The 26440-nt window shown below is 39.1% G+C and overlaps 1 protein-coding gene across 2 annotated transcripts in view; it reads right to left on the bottom strand.

The window, feature by feature from the left end:
• Positions 1-26440, bottom strand: part of pex14 (peroxisomal biogenesis factor 14) — a 112921-nt gene that overhangs the window by 86279 nt on the left and 202 nt on the right. For both annotated transcript variants that reach the window (XR_014538041.1, XM_083569912.1), the window contains exon 2: positions 19444-19488. Coding sequence is in view for 1 of the 2 variants with exons in the window: in XM_083569912.1 (XP_083426038.1) it covers positions 19444-19488 (45 nt within the window). In the remaining variant the exon portion in view is untranslated. The remainder of the gene's footprint in view (positions 1-19443; positions 19489-26440) is intronic.

Raw genomic sequence — 26440 nt, 5'->3', positions numbered from 1 at the left:
GTCAAAATGTTTTCATACAATAATTTAATTCAGAAACACTTTTACAAAGCAAGCGTAATCAATTTTAATTAGTTGAATTTTTTCCCCCCTCCTCTTCCTCCAAGAACCCCAACCCCCCCCCCCGCATTCGCATAAAGTTTAATGTACTGCCATCGATCTCCTTTGTTCTTTAATGCAGTGCTGCTTTCCTGTAATTTGAGGCTTTTCTCCCCACCCCACTCCAACCACCCCTAACTCCTTTTACAGTCAATGATGACATTCAGTGACAGTCCACACATCACATATCTCTCCGGGACGACAGAGTTCGCACGCTAATGAAAACCGGCTAATTCCTTGACTGTAAGATGCTCGGTTAGTAAATAGGCTGCTTTCCTGAAAATGAGGGGGGAAAAAAGTACAGAGGGGAAAAAAAAAGAAAAGGGGAAAAAAAAAAAAGCTTGTGTGCCGAACATAAATGAACAATGACAGATAATACTACAATGGCACGTGGTAACACGGCGTTGATGAGACGCACAGATAAACACAAAGGCAATCTTGCGCTGCCTGTGGAACCTTGCCCTTCATTTCCACAGAAGGGACGATCAGCCTTCACATCCAATTAGCTGATTGAATCCGAATGAAAACGGCACTAATACAGATATGGCTGGGAATATGAAGAGGACCGTTCCGGTGGCTACTCCAGTACTTTTTCAGCCGTTCTCAAGGCCCACGTAAATAAATGCCAATGCCCCTGAGCACGGCTGGCTCCTTTTCTGTGACCCAAAGGCCTAATAGGTGTGCAGATGTACAGTGCAGCGGCGATTAAAGGGGAAATGTGCTTGACGCGCGATCGGTCGATTGGTTTTAAGCTCGATGCGACGCTCGGTGAGGACGGCCACACCGGCCGCGGACAGACTGTGACATTTGACTGACATTATCATCTCTCGACCACCTGCATTCAATAGGGGAGGATGCTAATCAAATGTTGTGGATCAACAATTTTGCCTTTTCGAAAGGCTAGGAATTGGTGCCGTGACCCTTTTGTGGATGACACCTATTGCTGTGAGTGAGAGATAGAGAGAGAGAGAAAGAGAGAGAGGGAAAGAGTAAAAGAAAGTGAGAGCGACATAGAGGTTTAGATTATAAAGGAGCGGGGCAAAACTAAAACCAAATAAAAGTGAAAGAAAGAAAGAGAAAGCTTGTAAAAGGCTTTCCTCACAGAGATAAATGTGATACGCAAATAAACTAGGAAAATAAAAGAGAGGATGAACTATAGACAGTGTAAGACAGAGCATTCTCAGTGTAAGAAAGTGTGCACTTCCAAGCCGTGTATTACAGTTCTAAACCTCAGAAGATAACCATCACCATCTACTGTTCGCATGCGGTACTGCAGAACAGCGCTCGGCATCAGGATGAACCAGCAGGCCTGCCAGGCTTTTCGCAATAGTCAAAGCTGTCAAGATTGATTAGAGCAACATGGACAATGGAGCTCACATTTAAAGACATGCTCAGCCCACAATCAGGGCGCATAATTGGTGCAGGATACTGCTCCTTTACGCAAGGAAGAACGCAAACCTTTCTCTTGTTCGTACTTCTCAAACTGAAAAACCATCCATTCTGAAGGTAACCTACTTTTTCACAAACCAGGAGGTTACTAGTCTCTGTCATGCATGGTGACTCAAAGTGAGACATCTGAGTTTACCAAAAGATTCAGAGAAATGCATAGCTAATAAAGGAAGCTGCACCTGCCAAAAACAAAAAAAACAACCACTATTTTATTTCAGGTCTGAATTACATATTCGGTCATAAAGTAATCACACCCACGGCACTGCAAATTAACTGCTCTCCCAAAAGACATCCTAATGGATTCTCTCCAGCACTGTGACCACTGCGTGCAAAATCAAGTGTTCGGATAACAAACATACTATAAAGATGGCACCACTGACCAAGTCGAACATTGAGAAAAACAAATCATGGATTCCCAGGAATTTCGCAGAAATCACATCGAACTGTGTTTACACATCTGGATTTGTCCTTGCGTAAACAGATTTTTTCCCTTCGCCTTAATTCAAAAATTATTCAGGAGGACCAGGTGTTTATTTTTATTTTATCAAGATTTTTTTATGTACTCATTTCATGTATTCTTACGTGTATTGTATCTTGTAATTCATTTGTTTTTTTCTTGCATAATCTGTTGTGATTTTCATGTATAGTCAATTTGTAATTTTTTATAAATTACATTATTATTTTAATAATTTATTATTATTATTATACTGATTATTATGATGATGATTATTATTGGAGTTCATCTGATAGTGGATTTTACCGATAACAACAGCCTGTTTGAATTGTAATTGCCGACATCCAATTAATCAACAGTCATTAGTTTTTCAAATGGACACTGGATTTAAAATAGTAAATAAATATACAAATAAACAAATAAACAAACACTCCATGTAAACTAGCACTGAACTTTACTACAAAAAATATATATTTTTTTGCTGATAAGCAGCAATCAAAAAATCAGTGTTGATTAATTGATTGACCTCTATTTATTATTAATATTATCATTATTATATGTAATGCATTAGTGCTGAGGAATATTAACGTATATTTGTATAATACATAATACACATTTCTGAGCTATTGTGTTTTTTTTTTTGGGTTTTTTTTATTACCATTTAAACCTTAAAATAACATTTACAAGCAGGGAGTTCGACTGAATATTTCTTTAATTATTTAAATCCAATTCTTTTTATATAATTATCAATTTTGCAAATGTTTTTTGCACTAAAAAGTTTTAGTTTAAAATTACAAACTGTTTTAAATGAAAAAAAATTCATAAATCAATGTTTTTGCTCCATTACTTGAAATATTATATAGAAGTAGCACTGAATTTGATCAAAGATGATAAAATTTTCATTTTCATAATTCTGAAGCTCACGCTTTGATTTTGTGAAAACTATAAAATAATCGAACAATGTATTTGAAAATATGTTAAAAATATAGAAACGGTCATGTTCGAGATCAGGAACAAAACCAAATCCTCTAAAATCACTTTGCAGTCGTCTCACGCAAAACTGTTTTGTGTACAGCAGGTGAGTGAACTTCTTGTGACCAGTGGTTTTTGTGGAGAGCAGGGGTAATACCGCTCCGTATGTGCGCTGTGAACTGCTCCGGTGTGACAGCATGGCATGTGTGAGTGCAGGGGCTGCACTGGCAGGCCACTCGCTGACAGACACACACCTGCTCTGACATTTACTGCCGACCTTGACTGAGGAAAAATACACGCTTTGTTTTCCTAGAGGAGAGCCTTCCAAAACAGTGTTCCATTTTCTAGCTGCTTCTCTTCCTCCACATTCTTACCACTTTCAGCCATGGTGGAAAGGAGAAATCGGGAGAATTTGGTCTCATAAAGTGTTAAACGAGTGCAGACACAACACCAGGGAGGGACACTACTGAACTGAAAACACTGCTTGTGAAGAAAGGGGTTCGGTTTTGGTGTTGTTTCCTGAACTAAACTATATGGATGAAAGTATTGAGACACCTGACCTTTCCTGCCATATGTGGCTCCTATCCAAACAAACCTTTCCACAAACCTGGAGGCACACAAAGAGGTCTCTGGATGCAGTATAATAAAAAAATAAATTGGCGTTTACTTGAACTTGGAAACACAAAACCTGTTCCAGCATGGCAATGTGGTTTACATTGGTTGGATTGGAAGATCTTAAGTGACCTGCTCCCTGCTATAGAGCTCTGATTTTAACCCTACTGAACACCTTTGGGATCAATTGGAAAGCTGAGTGCACCCCGGACCTCCACACCTCAACTACATCAGTACCTGACTTTACCAACACCCTTGTGACTGATGAACACAACCCTCCAAAATCTGGTGGAACATCTTTCCAGAAGAGTGGGGGTTATTATAAGAGCAAACTGGGACTAAATGTGGAATGCGATGCTTAAAAAGCACATACCGTACTCATGTCTGCAAACTTTCGTCAATAACGTGTTCATTATTCATAAAGAAACATAAACATAGAAAATATGACTAGTAAAACCTAAACATAAGATAAAATCTTATATAAAGGATCCTAAATTATAGAACCAGAACTTACAGAATAGAGCTTTAAACCAGGATTAAGCTGTTAGAAGATGTAATAGAAGTGATTGAATGTCTGTGGAACCAAACCTGAATTCTTTAAGTAGAATGCTGAGAACGCTGGCAATATCAGGGCAACTCTGAGGGTCTAGAAATAGAGGGCCAAGAAGGAAGATGTTAAAATCTAGAGACACTGAGCTAGGACTGGGAAAAAAGCAAAGATTCCAGGGCTAAAACCTATACAGAAATAAGAAAATAAAGGTGTGGATATAGGCTACGATTTTGGTCTAGAACTAAGGGTCCAGAGATGTAGACCCAGGTCTAAGGATATGGAGAAAATGGGAGGGGCTAAACTCAAAAATCTATGGTCTAAATGCTAGAACCCGGAATACAAAAGTATTATTGGGTGTCCAGATGTAGCAAGTTCAAACTGAGGCTCTGGACACAGAGTAAAGAATGTGGGTCTAGAGATACCAGACTAGGAAAAAGGGGCTAAAGATGTAGAGGGGTTGAACTGAGGGTTCAACCCCCAACAAAGCTGGAACTAAGCGAGTAAAGATGAAAGTCTAGATCTGAGGATTTGGGATACTGTGGGTTATGGTTATGTAGGTTTATGGCTACTAATCAGGCATAACATTATGACCACCTTCTTATATTGTGTTGGTTCCCCTTTTGCTGCTAAAACAGTTTTGAAACATCGAGCATTAACAGCATTAACTTCTTCAGCAGTTTGAGCTACAGGAGCTCGTCTGTTGGATCGGACAACACGGACCAGCCTTCGCTCCAAAAGTGGATCAATGACCCATGAACCCGCACATGAACCTGTCGCCGGTTCACCACTGTTCCTTCCTTGGAGCACTTTTGATAAATACTGACCACTGCAGACCAGGAACATCCCACAAGAGCTGCAGTTTTGGAGATGCTTTGACCAAGTCATTTAGCCATCACAATTTGGTCCTTGTTAAAATCACTGAAATCCTTACGCTCGCCCATTTTTCCTGCTTTTCGACTTTGAGGACGAAACGTTCACTTGCTGCCTAATACATCCCATAAACTAACAGGTGCCATGATGAAGAGATGATCAGTGTTATTACTTTACCGGGTTATAATGTCATGACTATATAAACAACATATATAAAGCTAGGGCTGATTGCCTGAGGATACAATGCTAGGCCCTTTGATAGTGGGCTATAATGGAGAATCTGGAGGTGGCAAACCCTGTGACCGATCGTCTGGCACTGCGCTGTGACTGTGCCAATACTATATCCTGGGACCGAACACGTAACATCAGTCTCCAGCATCCTCTAGTGCTCATACGCAAGGCTGCAAGAGATGAATTGAAAAGAAAAAAGACACATATCGAGGTGGATTTTGTCTTTTTCGAATTTTGTACGTCCTTTAATAAACTTTTATTATTTATTGCTTCTTGCACTAATGCCTTTGCCCTACCTGTGGTCACAAGCAATCTTAACGAATGTTTCTAACATTAGACGGTTTCTCGCGCACTACAGTACAATGCAGGCGCTGACCTACTGCCGCTCGTTTTTCTGAGACTGATAAAGCTGTAATCGCTCTGTGCCACACAGAAACATGGATCCTATTAGCGTTTCTCTCCCATTACTTTTCATCAAACTAAGAAAAACTGACAATTATTAATTAATATCCATTACGCTTCTCTCTCTTTTTTTTCATTTCACAAAAGATGATGTGGGTGAGGATGGGGAAAAAAAAAGGGAGAGAAAGAGAGAGGAAAAAAAGAAGCAATTAGCTGAACAAAATCTAAATATTATGTTTGAAAAGGCGCTGATAAATGTCCCGGGAGCTCCCATTTTTAGAGTGAAACTGTAATATATTCATGCTGCCATATTTCATTAAACTGCTATTACAGCCCTGATAGAACTATTAGTCACTTTATTATTAACAACATTAATGTATTTACATTTTTAGTGTACAAGCCAGTTTTCCAGCAATAATTTATGAACTAGACTTCAGATATTTTATAATGTTCCCTCATCTCAGCCCTTTTGTGCTTATTATTGATTATAAAAACAGACAGAATTTTTATGTCAGCCCCCCCACCCCCCCACCTTCCTCCACCCTATTCCAGATGCAGTCTCTTAATGTGCTGGCAAGGGGCCTTTGCATTAAGAGACTGAAATAAAGTGCATTTATGTCTGAAGCATAACTTCATAATTTACACTGCAACATTTATTAGAGGTGACAAATGAGTGTTTGGTCCACTCGTGCTTTTCCACAATGCAGCACTCATTCAATCCATATAAATTACAGCTGGGATTGTGAGTGCTGGTGCGAATGATCCTATTATATTTATGCAGCGGCACACACATGGGTCTGGTGTGCTTAGTGTAACAAGAGAAACAGAAGTGCAGGCTGTTTATGATCTAATCCACGTAGTGCTTCTACATACTGTGGAGTCGAACTCTAAGATATTGCGGGGGGGAAAAAAATAATAACGGAAAGAAGTGTAATTAAATTCAATAGCATTGTCACCTACCTATGGGGCACGCATGTTCCCAAGTGGGCACTAACTTAAAGTCCCCATGAAACGGCTCGAGTATGCTGACGTATTGCCTTTGGAGACAGGAAGTCTGAGTAGCGGCTGTCGTTACACACAGCGACTGGCGTTCGAGATACACTACACCCCCACGAAATCGAAACAAACCCTGATACATTTAGTTTAACAAGAGCCTTTTTTTTTCTCCATCAGTAGAGAAAAGAAGGACTTGATCATATCCTAGGCGTAAAATGCTTGAGACAAGATCTAAAATCATTGCGACGTCGCTGCGAAATATCTCATGAGGCGTCTGAATAGTAGGGGAAAACGATTACTTTCTCTCGGATGGAGCGAATCTTACAAGTGCACTGTATAAAGACAGAATTGCGTTGCAAGACGAGACTGAATTCGACGTGTGAATTCACATTCAGTCTGAGGTTGCAAGAAATTCCAGCACTGAACGTCCCCGAGCTGGTAAAAACGCTCCTTATGACAAGTTGCGTAAATTCCAATTAATTCTAATTAAGTTGCGTAAATTCTTCAAAACGTTTAAAACTCGGATGGTATTTTGCTCAAGCAATATTTTTTTGGGAAAAAAAAAACTAAACAAAAATACAAAAATCACAAGTTTCAAATCCGAAAGAAACAATTCCCAAACAAACCAGTTACAACTAATGAGCTGAGGAAAACGCATCCATTCTAGAGAGCATTTAATTGAAAAACAAGGAATATACTTGTTTTAGTATTAGTCATAAAACAATATTTTGTATGTTTCGTTCAAAAACAAACAAAAAAAAACCAACACTTCAGTACATCTCTTTTGTTAGATTTACACTCATAGAGCTGCCCGAACCCTTAGAGACTGTAATAAAAACCATTTTTTGACAATGAGGCACTTATTCCGTCGTTGAATACATGGGTAAACAACTCTTGCTTCTTCCTGTGCTAATATCCCTCGACCGATAAGCACTAAAACCAGCGTGTAATGTTAAATAATTATTTTAGAAAATGTAGTTACAACCGCACCATGGGATTTCCCTCCATTTAAACAAATAACTGACGCTGCAGGGGAGTCGGTGGATGAATTAGCAGCTAATAACTTACTGCGCCGGCCGATAAGGAACATTCCCAATGTGTCAATTACAAACGGGTCTTCTCTGATTTCCAGACTTCTGAAAAAAAAAAAATAATTATAATAATTGCTTCAAAGTGTGACGGGGAACTTTTGGCTTTTGCAGGGGACCAATGAGACCGTTTGTCTCCTCGGTCGTTTGATCGAAATGGGCCAGGAATCAGCGTGCGATGCTTCCTGAGTTAAATCGAGGTCTCCCTACTGACAAGTAAACAAAAAAAAAAAAGAAATGAAAAAAAAAGCACAAGGCTTCAGTCACACGCGTATTCATTAAAGTCAGAAGGACAGGGCCGGGAATGGAAAGAAAAAAAGAAAGAAAGAAAAAAAAAAGATGCTGACATATGAAAGGGTCTCAGTACCTGCATTACCATAGTCGTTTACTTATTAAAGCAGGGATGTTTCCTGTCAATCAGGGGGCCATCACGTCTCCTCATTTGCGGCGGAAAAACTGGCATAATTGCTTCTTATACTAATCAACACAACTTGGGGTAATTATGCCTTGAAAGTGACATTGGAGGCTGAGTGGGACGTGTGTGTGTGTGTATATGTGTGTGTGAGCGCCTGTCAGGAGAGGCAGCTTGAGACTTCGAGTCTCCCCTCTCTTCTCTCTTGTCTCCATCTTTCTCTCTGACATGCCTGCTCTTCTCAGAGCTTCCTCTGACATACAAATAAGCCAGGCAGGAAACTTAGAATATCAGACTCAAGTAATTACAAAGTTGGCAACGGGTTTTTACAAAATAGCTGCACAGAAGCCTTTCTGAACGCCTGAAAAGCCCGATTGAATATGTGTCATAGTTCTGTCATTTCTCATGCAAACACATCATGACACAGAGCTTGGGCGAATTGGAAAATTAGAAAACCGTAAGAGGTCTGCTTTGGATTGATGCCCTGGCAGAGGATCTCAAATTCTATATATGTATATATAGTTTCAGTAGATATTATGGCAATGACATTTTCCTTAATCTTAGTCTTTAAATAAAGGCTTTCTCTTAACGGTGGCTAGAACTGAAGAAACACAACAGGAAGTTCCCAGGAAGTTTTCCAGCACAGTCGGAGGCTATTAGATATCCCACCACAAAAATCATAAGGGCTTCTAAGAAAAAAATTCTTAAATCTGACAGACGTTCCAGCTGCAAGGCAAATCAAAGGTTCGTACTAATATGTTAACATTTCTATGGAAACACAATCACAGGAACCTGTATAGCAAACAATTCACACAATCAAAGGCTAGTTTACATGTATCCTCAAGCCCAGTCACCAAAACCACCAAAACGCTATGATGAAACAGGCTCTAGTGAGGACCATCACAGTAAAGGAAGACCAAGAGCTACCTCTGCTGCAGAGGATAAGTTTATTCCAATTACCAGTCAGCACATTTACATCACCTCAAATAAGAGCCTACATAAATGCTTTTTGGAGTTATTTTAACGTCCACTGTTCAAGAGGAGATTGTGTCTGGTCTTCATGGTCAATTTGCGGCAAAGAACCTGTTACTTTGGAAGAACAACAAGCAGAAGAGACTTGCATTGGCCAAGAAACACACAGAATGGACATTGGAGAGTAATAGAGTGCTGCATCAGATAACCTGGCCTACAAAATCACGTGATCAAATTCTAATTGAGATGGATTGGGATGAGTTGGAGCCAGAGAGTGAAGGAAAAGCAGCCAACAAGTACTCAACACCTCCGGGGGCCCTTTCCAGATTATTTCAGAAGTGTGTATCAAACTGGTAGCCCTTCACATTAATCGGTACCCAAGAAGTAGCTCTCAGTTTCAAAAAGGTTGGTGACCCCTGCTCTAAAGAAAGAAGGTTTCCTCTTTTGGGACTTTTAGTGCGTTACAGTTTCTTGGAACATGTCAAGTTCCAACTAGTGTGTGTGTGTGTGTGTGTGTGTGTGTGTGTGTGTGTGTGTGTGTGTATATATTAGCATTAAGAAAGAGACAAAAAAGAAGCTTTTGACGTAACGACTATATAACAGCTACTGCTGCTTTTTAGACCTGGTCTATAGTGTTAATAGCTACTATAATTTATGTGAAAGATTTATTTTAGTAATGAATGTATTAGAGAAATGAGAACACTTGAGGACTCAAGTTCAAATCCCAGCACCACCAAGTTGCCACTGCTGGGCGCTCGAACAAGGTCCTTTAACCCCTCAACTGTAAGTCACATTGGAGAACGGCATCTACCAAATTCCATGAATGTAGCTAGTCTTAAAAAGTATTAAGTAAATTAAGTATCAATGCTGTGAAATTCAACAAACACTTCTGTTGGTTTTTGTAACTTCATGTGGGTCACATCACACCAAACTGTCCTCATAGTTTATTTCACTATGATACCAGTTATGAGCAGTTTATATTATATGTCATAGTTAAAAGTTCAGATCAACAAGTACATGCTACAGTAATTTAATATTTATTACCAAAATTAAAAGAAAAAGCAAAGATCCACAGTATGGTTGGAAAATTAAGGCAATAATGAAGGTTGTAGCAACCAGAACAACAAATATCTTGATGCGCTCTTTAAGCAAAAAGAAAAAAATAGAGAAAACTTAAATCACTTCCTGCTTCAATGAGCATAACTGACAGCGAGATGTTTTGAAGGAAATCTTCACAGAGTTACTAGTCAGCAGTGACTCAAACTGAAGCCAAAGTCACTGGTGCTTGACACATTCTCCTGGACCTTCTCCTGATGATCGCTTTTGACTCGTCCGACAAATCTAATCAAACTTTTTCCCCACAGGGCTATGACCGTTCTATTAGAGTCACATGGTTGTCCAGAAGTCAGCAGAATAAGATTGAGGACAGGGACAGAGACAAAGACGGGGACAAGGGCAAAAACAGGGACAAATACAAGGATGGTATTGGTTATGGACGAGGACAAGGACAAAAACTAGGCCTGTAACGGTACACAAAATTCACAGTTCGGTACAATTTCAGTACAGTTAAATCCAATTTAGATAAAATCTATATAATCGGCACAAATAAAATTGATTAAATAAAATTTAATAATAATTTTTAAAAAAATCAATTAAATAGTTTACATTTGTAAGACCCAATTTGGGTAATACAGATGTGTATGTAAGAGTGTGAGTGTGTGCGCGTGTGTTACATTTAAAATCGTATTTTCTAAAAGATATGATGTACTTATTTCAGCATACTTTAACAAATGTCTTCTCAAAAAGAAGATTCTCAGGATTTTCTCCTTTTTAGAGGAGAAGCTGGACATTCATGCTAAAGAATCCATTCTTTAGCTTTTTCCATGCATGTGCAAAATCTTCTTCTGAATCTTATTTCCGGTACGGAGTGAAAAGCCACAGTGACACTGCGCTAACTCTAGTTTCTTTTTATACCCCTGGCATTGTTGTGTATGGTGTTTTTTTTTTAATAAGTTTTATAATAATAATAATTTTTAAAAATGCTCTCAAAGTGCGAGGCGGAGACAAAACACACTTGTGGTACGCCACTTAATATGTTCCTGAGGGAACTTAGATGTGAACTATGTTCGGACATGTTTAAAAGATTACACGTGTGTACCGAACCGAGAGCCCTGTACTGAAAAATGTAGTGTAACGTTACACCCCTAACAAAGACAGCAACATAGGCAGGGAAAATAATATGGTTACAGATAAAAACAAAGACATGGAAAGGGGTACAGACACAGGCTGCAACAAGGACAGGGACAAAGAACCAGGACAGCAATGGGGACAGAACTAGGCAGAGGCAGGAACAAGGACAACAACAGGGACAGTGCTGGAACAGTACCAGACAGAACCAGGGACATGGGGGAGGTGGGAAACATAACCATGGATAGAAAGAGTGACAGAAACGGGGACAGGGTTAGAACGAGTAAAAGGGACGATGACTGGGATAAACAAGTAACATGGACAGCTCCTTCAGCAAGTTTGCATCTACTGACAACTTACAAGAGTCACAGTGTATTTGAGAAGGTCATGGGTGAGTTATTTCCTTTGCCCTGAACAAAACAGACTGGATTTATCATACACAATGATAAAGCTCAAGTATAAATGCCACAAGTGGCTTTTACCTCAAAAGATGAGGCAGACACTAAATCAAAATGACTAACTTCCACTTTCATTACCAAACAAAAAAATTTATTTTAATAACGCAGACATCCTCTGTAAATGCTTTTTCCCTCACTGCTAAAGAGATATTTTCAAATATCTGCAACAGATTTTTAAAATATTGTAAATTGTTTCGGTCATTTTATACTACAGTGTACTTTACTGTACCTGTACTTTATTTTTTTTTATTAAGCATCGTAATTGCTGTTAATTTACATAAAGTATTGTTAAAATAGTCTAATAATTAAGTGTTATGGAGTGAAATAGTGTTATTAACTCATTTAAATCGATTTCGTAGTGTTCTTCGGGTTTTTACTGGGTTGGTCTTGGTCCCTAACCCTCGCGAGCTCCGAGGTTCCACTGTATATATAACTATATATACAATTTCAAAATGTCATTATGTAAAGGCTTTTCTATTCGAATTTCTTTACGAGCGAAAATGTCTCAAAATATACTTTCGACAAAGAAAACTACTAGTTACAATGATTATAAAAACTGCAAAATGAACAGACAAGACAAATGGCTTCAAAAGTAGAGATGCACCACTCCAATACCCAGTATCAGATAAAGAGATGTATTTTTGGAAATGGAAATGTTTAGTTGCAAAGGGATTGAAAGGTTTCCTATATATGTCTGTATTAATGGACTGAACTAGATAACTACTTTATTACGTTGGTTGCGATCACTACTTTTTTCCCAGCTTAGTCAATTAGGTTTCCAAAGCGCCTAAACATGGACTTGGGCAGCCTGTTCGATATTTCATTCACCCAATGGGCTAGCTAATGATTTTATCATTTCGGCAACTTGTGTAGTCACTATTGAGATTGTATTTGTTTACCAAAACAAAAACAAAAAAACACGTATTCATCAATGCTTGAATGCATGAAAAAACGAAAAAATTGGTACGTGTAATAAAAGTTCAAAAGTAAAAATAATTTTTGTGTGTGTGTGTTCATTAAACATTATCAGATTAAAAAGAAACTGATTTGCAGATCGGATGTAGGTCAAAAGAACATTTAGTCTTTTAGAAAAAAGGACAGAATTAGGATAGTGAATTCAGTGTTTTGTTTTTTTTTTTAAGGGGGGGGGGGATGGGGGAGGAAAAAATAAGGCTTTTGATGTGGTGAGATGTCCGGCCATAAATCTGCTACATCTGGACCCTGAGGACTCGGCTTCACTGATCTGGTCCAGTGGGAACACAGAAAAGCAAAAACCACAGAATAATGAAATATGGATTCCACGCATTTCTATCGAACCACGTTTTTCAAAGAGAAATAACAACAACAAAAATTGGCACCATCAAAAAAAAAAAAAAAAAAAAAGAACAAATAATTCATGCAGATGAGCATCAGATAGTCAGAGGAAATTCATGGGGTTTCAATGAAAAGCCATTTCTCAGTTCAAACAGGAAACCGAGAATTATGGTTTGTGTCATGATTCAGTTGTGTCAAGAGTCTCATACCACTAAACAAACAAGAGGTTCAAGAGGGGATTCTGCAAAAGACAAAAAAAGCACACAAAGGGGGGGAAAAGCCTGGCAGCAAAGCTTTTACAGGAAGATAAAAAAAAAAAAAAAAAAAAAAAAAAAAAAAAAAGAAAGAAAGCAGATGATTCACTGCTAATCAGCAGTGTGTAGTGAGTCAAAAAGAGCCACCTGTGCTAAAGCAGGCGAGGCCTAAACGAACCGCGGCCGTAAACCCATTCTCCGCAGACCTTCGAGAAGTGATCTGAGCACGCACGATAAATCTGACGTGAAATCATAATCATAAAAGCAATTAGCTGACCCTGCGCCGCTCGTCCTTGGGCGTGACAGTGAGAATTCATACGGAGCCCTCGAAGGATCCTGAAAACGCAGGGAGGGAATGGAGGGAGGGAGGAAAAGGAGGGAGGGAGGGAAGAAAAAAAAGTGCAACACAGCAACAATAAAGCCCTTCCTGTGTCATTAAGCACAGGCTCAGGGAGAGCTTGGGGAAGGCGCGCTGAGAGGCACTCGCAAAAACACATCGGAACACCCAGTTTCCACTTCCACAGTCATGGCTCAAGGGTTTCAGTCAACGAGCACTCGGACTGATGAGTCTGAACAAGCACCGGTTACCAGGCCTGACTGCTGTTAACTTCACATGCAATAAACTGGCGACTGAGACGCCGCATTGTGAATGCGTAAATACATATACTGCTAATCTACTAGTCCACTCACTACAAAAAAATAAAAAAATAAATAACAAAACTCTCATACCAAAATTGACCTTATCTGATTGGGGCTGAGTATCAGCAAGAATTACTATACTGGATTACTATACTTGTTAATCAGCTACTACAGCATGAGATTCTTACAAAAAAGCAATGAAAGTGTATTTTTTTTATATTATTTCTAACAACGGAAAAAAAAAAACTACTTAAAAGAAAATAATTACATATTTTAACAGGAGCACAAAACACCAGGAAAACACCACAGAAGGACCCTTCACATCTCGCCCCGGTACGAGTAGCTATGATGAACTTTTCCTAGTGGCCATCTTCCTCAATAATTCTGAATTATCTCCGAGCCTCGAGCCCCCGAACGGCCCGTAATTCCCTTTACTGCAGGCGGCTCCAATAAAGGATTACAATTAAAGTAATAATCAAAAGTGGAAAAACAGGCAAAAATGAGATCTAAATTGCTGCAAAGCTTCGCCCAAGGTATTAGTGGGTCGGATTTATTACCAGCCGCCACCTTCCTCTCGTCTCTGGACTTTCATAAGCGATATGAAAGCAGAGGGCCGTCGTCTTTGTCCTAAGCAGCACCTCCGGCTCGAGCGCTGCTGTCTTCTAAGACTTGCGACCACATTCTCAAAACTGACACACAGATGTCAGCTGTAACTGCAGGGTGCTGAGGGTCAAACCGGAAGAGCAAATGAAGAAAAGAAGTGAAATTTAGAATGAAATGAATTAGACAGGAAGAAAGAGTCTGATAAAGCAGCTATAATGTTAATGTTGGCATCTTGTCAATTTGTCCCCGAATCCTGGCCTTTGTGGGGGTTTTATTTTAAACCTCTACATGGTGGCGATAGCAGAGGGGCTCCGGAAATTCGTAGACTGCTGAGCCAAAACAGATCACTTCAAAGCGCCTTATTTAGCGCTCGCTAAATTTTTCATCACAGTCGCTTAATATCCTGGGGAAGGGGAGCTTTTGAAGTCGCAGCGAGACCGGAATGTTCTTCTGACAACTTTCCTTTTTTTTTTCTTTTTCTAACCGCCTCTCCTGCTTTTCTTTTTTTTTTTTTTACCTCCTACCTCTGCTTCGGGATCCCTGCCTCTTTCAACAGGAGGCCAGTGATATTCGGGCACAGAGAGTAACCCCAGTGGGCAAAGCCGGTCTGCAGCATGCCACACAGTGGGCATTACCTACAACACACACTGGAGCAGGGTTCAAACCGTGGTCCAGATACAACACTAGCCAAAGGAGACCAAAATAGGGATTTAACAAAAAAAAAAGAAATCCTGTAGAAATCCTGACAAATGCAGCTATTACAAATTTATGAACAGGAATCAACTCGGCTACTGTGGCAAATCCTGTAGCTGAGGGCCATTTATCAGACCAGAGAGCAGCTACAGAGCTAGAGCTCAGACAAGGTTTACACAGACTTCCATCAATTTTTCATTCTACAAGGTGTCTGATAAGTCCGAAAGCACCGGCGACTTGCTGAGCAAAAATCCTCAAAGGAACATGATACAGCAGATGGGAAAAGAGCATTTATGGACCATTTATAGATCTATTCTCACTGGTTCCTGACTTTTTCCAAACACTTATGATTATCCAGACAGTGTGCATATGGATTTAAAACAAGGCATGTACACTGGATGATTATGTCAGCAAATGTTATGCTGATTAATACGACTGTTAGTTCCGGTCCAATCATCTGATTGGTTGAGCGGCGTCCCAAGAGTGCCTTTATTTCCTGTAAACACACTGGGATATATCGGTGTTGGTAGTACAACGTTCATCTGAATTTGCCATGCAAACATTCCACTTCCTAGCTTGAAAGCGTTTCTACAGTAGGAACATCAACAGACAAACAGCAAATTAGCATTTTCAGGAATGTAAATTTGGGTTTCAATGGGAATATAGCAAATAAAAACTGAATATTTGGCCCCCGTATTGTGTTCAAAGCCTCGGTCGCCCACGACCCTGTCGCCGGTCCACCACTGATCCTTTCTCGGAGCACTTTTGATAGATACCGGCCACTACAGACCGAGAAAAGCCCACAAGAGCTGCAGTTTTCGGGATTCTCTGACCCAGTCGTCTAGATGTCAAATTTGTCCAACTCGCACAAATCCTTACACTCGCCCATTTTTCCTGCTTCTAACTTTGAGGACAAAATGTTCACTTGATGCTCAAAAATGTAATATTGACAGCAAACAGCAAGATTGAGAAGACTGAAAATACATCAATTAGATGAAGGACAAAATACTTTGCAATGAGTGGGTGGAGCCAAGTGCTGGAACTGGAATGCGATTGGTGCTGCAGATGAGTGACGTGGCAGAGAAAAGAGTGCAGGTCTAAACCTGGCCTGATGGAGCGAGGTGAGTCAGAAGTGTTTAGCGTGACTGCTGTGCCTCGGCTGACTCGCCACCTCACGCCACCACATGCCAACCCGGCCGGTGCTCCCATTTCCTGGCACCAACATCAAATCCTTTCAGACATAGATTTCAATTATTCACCTAATCTAAATAATGCCTTGTGACATGAATTATCCAGGACTGTAATAATCCACATAACTGGGAAATAGAGGCTCATCAAAAACAGAGAAGAGGAGAAAAGTAAGAAAAGAGACTCGTTCACCAGTCAGGGAGAGCCTGCGGCCTTAATAAGCTACATTTTAAGGAGTGGGACTTCATATAATCTAAATTGCTAAGAAATCACATTATACAAATGGGACTATTTCAGAAAGTAATCAGGCAGACACGATAAACATGCTATGAACACACTTTGGCCATTTTAATAGAAACATCTTTACATCTGCTTATCTTGTAGCTAAACAGTGTTTATAATCAGTCACATTTGTTTGTGGCAATTTTATTGATCTCCTTAAATTTTCAAATACATTCTGTCTCAAGCTACGTTCATTTCCCAATTTCCAGCTAAATGACTAACGATGACTAGATGTGTCCATGTCCAGCGACAAAGTTCACTTTATGCAAATCAGAACTCTATTTGCGCCATAGAATAAAAAAAGTTGCTACAGTGTGGGGGAAAAGAAAGAGATCAGAGGAGATAACTTGACAGACAATATACAGAGTACATGCAAAATTGTTTTAGTTTAGCCACATGGGAGGGTGGAGCATGGATGGACTGTTTAAGGTCATGCCACAGCATCTTACATGGTTGGACAGCTTTTTTCCCATTATTAAATGAATCATCATTAAAAAAAACTGCGGTTTGTGTTTACTCTGGTTATCTTAGTGTAATATTAAAATTTGCCTGATGATCTGAATTATTTAAGTGTGACAAATTTCTTCTTTTTCTTCTTCTTTCGGCTTCTCCCATTAGGGGTCGCCACAGGTGATCATCCGTCTCCATACTACTCTCTCCTCTACATCTGCCTCTTTCACCCCAACTACCTGCATGTCTTCCCTCACCACATCCATAACCCTCCTCTTTAGTCTTCCTCTTTTCCTCTTTCCTGTTGGCTCCATCCTCAGCATTCTCCTACCGATATACCCCATGTCCCTCCTCTGCACATGTCCAAACCATCTCAATCTCACCTCCCTCACCTTGTCTCCAAAATGTCCTACATGTGCTGTCCCTCTAATAAACTAATTTCTAATCTTGTCCATCGTTGTCACACCCAATGAAAATCTCAGCATCTTCAGCTCTGCTTATTCCAGCGTCACCTCCTGTCTTTTACTCAATGCCACTGTCTCTAAACCATACAACATTGCAGGTCTCACCACAGTCCTATAAACTTTTCCTTTCACTCTTGCAGATACTCTTCTATTACAAACCACTCTTGTCACTCTTCTCCACCCACTCCACCCTGCCTGCACTCTTTTCTTCACTTCTCTAACACACTCTCCATTAATTTGCACTGTTGACCCCAGGTACCTGAACTCCTCCTCCTTCTCCACCTCTTCTCCCTGCAACCGCACCACTTCACTGCCTCCCTCTCATTCACACACATGTACTCTGTCTTACTCCTACTGACTTTCATTTCCCTTGTCTCTAGTGCATACCTCCACCTCTCCAGGCTCTTTTCAACCTGTTTCTTTCTTTTACCACAAATAACAATATCATCCGCAAACATCATTGTCCATGGAGACTCCTGTCTGACCTCATCCGTCAACCTGTCCATCACCACTGCAAACAGGGAAGGGCTCAGAGACGATCCTTGATGCAGTCCAACCTCCACCTTAAACCAGTCTGTCATTCCTACTGCACACTTGGATGGGTGGGTCTTCCAGCATGACAGCGACCAAAAACATATGGCCAAGGCAACAATCTGATAGTCTTGTACCCCATTACAGCCTGCAGGTCTACAATCTTGTCCCTGACTACCTCTAACAGCTCATTGGTCTTGCTCGTGGTGGTGGAGAGGTTTAAATGGAAGAGGTTGATTCTGTGACAGGTGTCTTTTATACACTTTTATAACGAGTTCATATCAGGAGGGACAGGAAATGTGGGTCTGTGGGGGGTCAGAATTCTTGCTGGTTGAAGGGGATCAAATACTTATTTCACTTGATCAAATACAAATTAATTTATAAACTTTCTTTGAAGTTTTTTGTATCGATTTTTTTTATTTTTTATGTTCTGTTTCTGTCTGTAAAAAATAAACCAACCATAACAATTCTAGACTGTTCATTTATTTTCAAAATCAGCAGGGGATCAAATAATCCCCCCCCCTCCCCCCGCACTGTATGTATAGAGACCGATAAAGTTTTCACAGTAATATCGTTTTTAATAATTAATTTTATTCCTTCCATGTTAGATGAAATGCGAACACACACAAAAACAAAAAAAAGTCTCTGATTTGTGATCTAGGTGGTGGAATAAAGTTCTACTTGATGTCGGAACAGCTGAGTAACTAGCAGTCTTTAAACGATGTGTGGAAAGACCTGCCGCTTCCAGAGACACCTAAATGAGCACAACTCTTATTAATAAATAATTAAATTATTGCATTCTGGTTTTATTCGATTTTAAACTTTTACACCGATCCTATTCTTAGTTTCCTAATGAATCGGTATTAGAACGTGTTTATTGATCGAGATAGCAGAATTTTCATTTTTGTTTCGGGGGGAACCTGCAACTGCAAAATGCCAGTGCTTGTGGTTTGAGATACATGCAAATGAGAAACATGCTACAGTTGTGGTTTGTAGTTTTCAGAACTGTACGTAGTATAAAATGTCAAAGTTTCACAACGGGAAAGGTTTTTTCCTAGGCCAGCAGGCGTCGTTTCTGATCTGCATCTTAAATATAAAACATATGCTGTTCTTAGTCATTATGAGTATCGGTTTACATAGTGACCTGGATGCATAAACATAATGTAGCAGAGTCCGAACACTGTAAGCTAATTTTATTCCACAAGATTTAGATTTTGAGAGTACAGAATTTTTCTAGCATTTTATTGAGTGGGGGAAAAAAAAAAAAAAAACTTACCAGAGCTTCTCGTGGTGGAACATCTTCTGTGCCTGGAGGTCCACTCTGCAAAGCAAACAGGAGGTTTGTATTACAGCTCCACCTAGAGTTGGTCTCTACACAACACACCCAGAGCATCTGTCATTCCACATCCCGAAGAATCAATTCAATTTACTCACGGTTTTTGCAAGTTTCAACAAGTTAAATTGAAGACTTTTTAAGGCCTTTTTTAAGAGCATTATGAAAACATTTTATGACCTATATCCCGACATCACAAACACACAAATGAGTTGTAAGCAACTGGCCTTAACAAAACACTACATTTATATATTTTTTCCCATCTAAGTGTCGCTAAACTTGCACTTCCCCATTGTTGAAAAAGAAAATCTTTTTTCCATCTTTGGTACAATCCGAGAGATTCGCATCAATAACAGAAAATAATATATTTTAGAAAGCTTAAGTCTCAGTAGTAGCTGTTGTTCATAATAACAGCCAGCTTTTTCGTTCGAACAAACTTCCAATAAAAGCGTAGTATATGTGATATACATGAGAACATCAGAATTGATTTGTAGAATTGTAGATTTACATGCAGACACTGAAGAGCTGGTCATTCTGTATATACAATTCCAAATCCTATTCCCAGCATCATAAAAACACTGGCAAAAAAACAATGATGTAATAATAACCATGACATGCGTCAAAAAACATGACACAACAACAACAACAGCATGGAGCACTAGTAATATGTTTTCCATTGTTAAAGATCCCTTATGCCTGTGCTAAGATGAAAAAAGGCTCCATCCAGATCCGATCTCGGAAAAAAGACAGCATCCAGACGTTTTTGTTTCTTTGTCTAGAGCAGGGGTGTCCAAACTGCAGCCTGCCATCCATTTTTATTTGGCCAGTATCAAAGTCGAAACATATAATGGTCTATGGCCCTCACATAATATTTGCGTTTAAGTTTATTGTACTTCTTAGTTCCAACACTAGGTGGAGTAAGTCTTGAACAAGGCAGCATCTCCACAAAGCAAGCAATCTAAGAAAAAATGGCAAAACCAAAACGACGCGCCATTCTAAGAACCAATCTGAGGCTGTCACTAAAAGAATGACCTGGCAACCTTTTTTGTAAAAAAATTTAATGAAAATCTACTAATAAAGAGCGCTGTGATGGAGGCTTTTTTTCCCCTTCAAACATGTTCAATTATCAAACTTAATTTATCTGAATTTGGTTTATTTTACCAACATTAGTGCATTAAAAGTGAGGCAGTATTACCTCACGTCTAGTGAGTGGCCTAGCCCAAAAAAAAGTATATACACCCCAGATGTAGAAAATATCTCACTAAGTGCTTCACTTTCCTCTAGCTTTAGCTGCCATTTAAACGCTACAACATACCGAGTCGATTCTGTACGACACAAAACACAACAAAGTGTGCAATTATAGAAAAATAATTAATCATGGGGGCCGGGACGGGGCCTGTTACACTGCAATAATGTATTTATTATAGACAGTGATGGACAAAGTACACAAATCATGTACCTGTAGAGATACAATAGGTAACATTTTACTCCAGGAAATGTAAAAGTGCTCCCTTTAAACTTTAAATTTTTGCCTTCAAACTTACTTGCGTATCCAAGTACTATGATTTATTATGGCTACAATGACTTATTATTTTTAGCACAAGACTATTTAATAAACTCATGCTAAATGCTAATCTTAGCACACCAACCTATTACCTTAATATTAATAAGTCAACCAATTATTGATATGTAATAAATGATCATGAGTCCAAAACCTTCTTTTCAACAACTTAAAAAAATAAATAAAAATCATGCAAATAAGTAGGGTGTTGTGTCAGGTTAGAGACAGGAGTTTCTTCAATCATTTATTCCTCTCAGAAGTTCTGCTTGCTGTTGAACTGACTGTATAAGACTCAATTACACACTCCGGTACTCGTGGTAGTTCTCACTCTCCAGTGTTTTGTATTGTTTTAAGATTTATAAATCACACACTTGATATCACCCAAATGAGGATGGGTTCCCCTTTTGAGTCTGGTTCCTCTCATGGTTCCTTCCTCATACATGTAAGGGAGTTTGTTCTTGCCACAGTCCCCCCCAGGCTGCTCATCAGAGATTAATACACATCATTCACTTTAATTCTTAAGTTCTGTAAAGATGCTTGGAGACAATGTCCGTTGTAAAAAAGCACTATAGAAATAAACATGAACTGAACTGATGCTGAACTGTATGTTTGTACTAAGTAGATACCAACAAGTAGCAATGGTGGCTCTAACATAAATGGGTCCCTGGGTGAACCACGCCACGATCCAACGACTCCCCCATTGATTAGTTTCAGCTTTGAAAAGCTTCTATCTGTTTGAGTAAGACATTCTCAGACAGTTCAAAAATTTGGACCCATTTCTGAGAGCTCAGTTTCATGTAAAAAATATCACCCTAAATGCATTTATTGCACAATTAAATGCACGTCATTGTGCAATTTATCAAACTCAAAACCAGGAATCATACAATGCCTTGGCTAATTGTAGCCATAAGACACATCCTTATAATATAGGACTTTTAAATGTGCCTTTTAATCTGCACTGGAGATTCGCCCTTACTAAATTCAGATCAGGACCTACTCAGTACAATCACAGAAAACTTTATGACCTCAATTAAAGATATCCAAATTATTCAATGCTAGTTCAACTACAATCCAACTAGACTAGTCAGGTTGTAATTGTTTTGTTGCTACACACATTATGATAAACTACATACTATGAATTATAATGTTCAATTAAAGCTAAAAGAAATATTGCTGTTCTATGCGTAAAAGCACAGCATGGAACACAATGATACAGTACAGATTAGGGCTGCAACAACTAATCGATAATGAAATTCATTGTCAACGAATGCCGTTATTGATTAGTTGGGCTGCTCAAGTTACAGGTTAGCATAAAAGTAGGAAAACACAGCCGCTTGTCGAAAAGGCGGAGAGTACAGTTTAACCGGCAGCAGGAAACAACAACAACAAACACTTTAGCAGTAAACGATTATATTTTTAGTCACTGTTGTGGTTTTCTGGCAAACGACTATGTATTTATACACCAATGCAAATTTTTTTTCCTTTTTATTCAATCCTGTTAGTTTGCTACATTTTTACATTTCATTTTCTTTTTATAGCATTTATATACTACAACAGTAACTTATCTGTTTTCAAGCGGGATTTACTGTGGCGTTGCTATGGGCAAATGTTTGTTTTCGATGTATAATCAATTTATGCATATATATCATTTAAATTCATTCATTCATTCATTTTCTCCCGCTTATCTGTAATTCAGGTCGCGGGGGCAGCAGTCTAAGCAGGCCCCCGCCTTCGACTGCTACCCAATCCTCACAGCACCGTCCCTTACGGTCCCTCCTGCAGGTGGTGAGCCCACGGGAAGGCGGCCCCACGTCACTCCAACGTCACGGACCTTGATATTTCCCTCGTAAGTGACCCCCGGAGCATAAAGGGTTAAGGGCCTTGCTCAAGGGCCCAAGAGTGGCAGCTTGGCAATACCGGGGCTCGAACCCCCGACCTTCCGATCGGCAACCCAGCGCCTTAACCGCTGGAGCCACCACTCCCCACAATGACATTTATCATTTAAATGTTAAAAATAACAATTATATATTTTAGATGCTTATATCTTCACAATTGAACAAAATGTCTGTGTATTTTTTTAAACAAAAATCGTCAAAACAATGTTGTATTGTATTTTATATTGATATTTTTAAGCATAGTTAACAACATGGTGTTTTTTTTTCCCCAGAAACAACTCGGCATGAGTGAATTTGTTCGAGGAGAAATCCCCCATGTGTTCAACAAGCACCCACTATGAGGAAAAATGTAAAATAATTAAAGATAGTTTAACTCAACATGTGGCTTTAGCATTTTTTTAAGTACACTTTTACAAATAAATACCCTGAATTTGGGTTTTTAATAGTTAGATGAATTTTTTTTGGTTTTAAATCAGATTAATCGGAAAAAATAATCGCCGGATTAACCAATTAGCAAAATAATCATTAGTTGCAATCCTAGCACAGTTATTAGCCTATATCATTAAATGCATTAGCTTTTACTATCAGATGAGTGATACAGTAGCATACACACCTTTATCTTTTCCACATTTCCCCCCTACTTTATTTTTTCTCTGAATTAGGCTCCTCTGAGGGTTTAGACCTTTTTTTGCCATCCATAATTAAAATTTTGGATTCAGCTCTGCTTAATGACGTGACTTCACTCCAGGTTTTGTCAGTTCTCTCCTTTGAAGCCCTGAAGGCTGAGGTGACGTCACCCAACCCCCACCTCTCCTTTCTGGGTGTATAAGTGAGGGAAGTTCTCCGAACAGTGGGTGAACACTCCCAATCGCAACCAGGTTCACCGACTGTGTGATGATATAATAAATTGCCAAGCGGCAATCAAAACAAGTTTAAAACAGAGCACGCGCTCTGCCCTGATTGGTGGATTGCTGAGTGATTGACCAGTTAAGTTTTTATTCACTCGTAAATAAAGGAACGACTGATTTGGCAAAATGTATTTGTAAAAAGTACGATTTGACTTTGAAATGTAGAGAAGTTAAATTAAACGTCTAGACTGGAAATAGTTCAGTAAAGTACAGATACGCAAAAAAAACTACTTATGTACAGTAACAAATACATTACTTTGTTACTGTCCACCACATTTCTTGTATGACTTATATACAAAGACTTTATCAGCTATGAATAGTCAATAAAAAAATAAAAATGTAAAGAAAGATTCAAATATAGAAAGGAAAAAAGCAAGAAAGAAAGAATAAAAGCAAGCAATAAAGAAGTGTCTGTGACATGGTATACCGGTATTTTTCTTTAAAAAATTACAAGCAGCATTATTGTAAATGTACAGCTTTTTCCTTTTTTCCTCGGTATTACATGATTTAAAATAACAAAATTGCAATCTAGAAAATGATCATTCATAAACTGATATAGCATGAATTACACTTTGTTTTAACAACAGTGAATGACTGTATATCGTGATACATATGTAGTGTAAATATCACATTTGATCACATTTGTGATATTTCTTTGCTTCAATATAACCTTCAGCCCTAAAGACTTTTCAGTGTCAGAAAAGCTCTATTTATTGGAAAGAACGAACCATGAAAATTCCACAAAGTTAAATAAACACCACAGAACAAACTTTGTGTCATTAATTACACACAGAAAAGATAGCATAATGCACAGGGTCCAAAGTCTTGCCCCAGGAATACATTAGACAGATGTAACAGATGTTGACTGGCCCGAATGTATGATAGTTGGATAACGTTATATAACATTATTAAATGATATATACGTTCGTAAGCGGTGACGCTGCCACTATTTTTTCCACTCAGCTTTTAACAATTCATGAAAAAAAGAAGGATTTCTAAAAAATTATAAAATAAAATGTAATAATGACTATGCAAGTTTGTCTGAATCAGTTTGAAAGTAGAGACTCAAATGTGGACTCATCAGAGCAAAGCACAATTTTCCACTGATCTTCTGCTTGCTGTTCTTCTGAATTAATGGTTTCTTTGCTGCAATTCAACCATGCAGGCCTGATTCACACAGTCACACATGTCTGCCACTTGATCTCCGAAAAGCATTTATGTAAACTGGTGGTTTCTGAGGCTGGTAATTCTAAAAAACTTATCCTCTGCAGCAGAGGTAGCTCTTAGTATCCGTTTTCTGGGAGAGCCTGTTCCATCATAGCATTGGATGCCTTTTGCGACTGCACTTGGGGATACATTAAAAGTTCATGAGATTTTTTGGATCGACTGTCCTTAGTTTCTCAAAGTAATGATGACTGTTTTTTTTCTTTACATAACTGAGTGTTTCTTACCGAAAGATGGATTTATTACAGTAGTTGTAGTAGCACTAATAGAGCTATGAGCTCTGTACTCACCCTTTCCTCTGCACAAGACAACTGATGAACTAAAGCACATTAAGAACGTAAGAAATGTCACAAATGAACTCTTGACCAGGCACGCCTGTGAAGTGAAAACCATTGTAAGGGACTACCTTGTGAATCTGATCAGAGAATGCCATGAGTCTGCCAAGCGGTCATTAGAACTAAATGTAGCTTTGAGCAATCTAAAATATCAAATATATTTTGGGTTGTTTAACACGTTTTTTGTTGAATGCATAATTCCATATGTAGGCGGGACTGACATTTTTTGAGACAAGAGAGAAAAAGAAAAGAAAGGCCAAGGAGGAGGTTTATGGATGAAGGTGAGGGAAGACATGCAGGTGGTCAGTTTGAAAGAGGCAGATGTAGAGAGGACAGGGAGATACAGAGATGGATGATCCGCTCTGGTGACCCCTAAAACCAGCCGAAAGAAAAAGAACATAATTCCATGTGTTCTTTCAAAGATAAAAGAAGAAATAAATAAGAATAAAAGACGAAGAAAGAAAAAACACTTGGCGGGTGTACACTTGCAGTAATGCGACGCGCGCATTGATACAAACCAGTGGTTTGCCTTCGCCCCGGAACTACTTTTAGAGCCGTTGTTATAGAAATGCATTATAGTTTCTGACCAATCAGACTCGAGAACTCAAAAGCCCTATGGCGTTCACTATTACAACCAAGTCAGTATTACGAATGTTTTCAGTTCGTTGTCACATGATTAAGACCAGGAACAAACCCAAAGAAATTTATTTTGTTGACACATGAGCTCAACCTGGGGAACTTGACAGTGTGCCCCTGCTAGCATGCTAGCTGTCAGATGCGTGGACTCTGATCCAGGCTAGGCGATCAGAGTACACGCATAGTTAGCTGCATAGCTTGCAAAGAAACAAGGATAAACAAAACAACAGTCTGTCCACGTGTCATGATCAAAAAACGTTATTTAACGCCAAAGCTCCCTCTATCCTGTGTTATTAATACCGTTGTCTGGCCTGCACCTGTCACAAACCGCTAGCCAGTTTCATCAAATGCGATCAAAAAATAAACTTTTCCTCAATATGC

Source organism: Silurus aristotelis (assembly GCF_946808225.1).
Source record: "Silurus aristotelis genome assembly, chromosome: 19".
Taxonomy (NCBI): domain Eukaryota; kingdom Metazoa; phylum Chordata; class Actinopteri; order Siluriformes; family Siluridae; genus Silurus; species Silurus aristotelis.
This window is presented reverse-complemented; position numbering and strand designations above follow the sequence as displayed.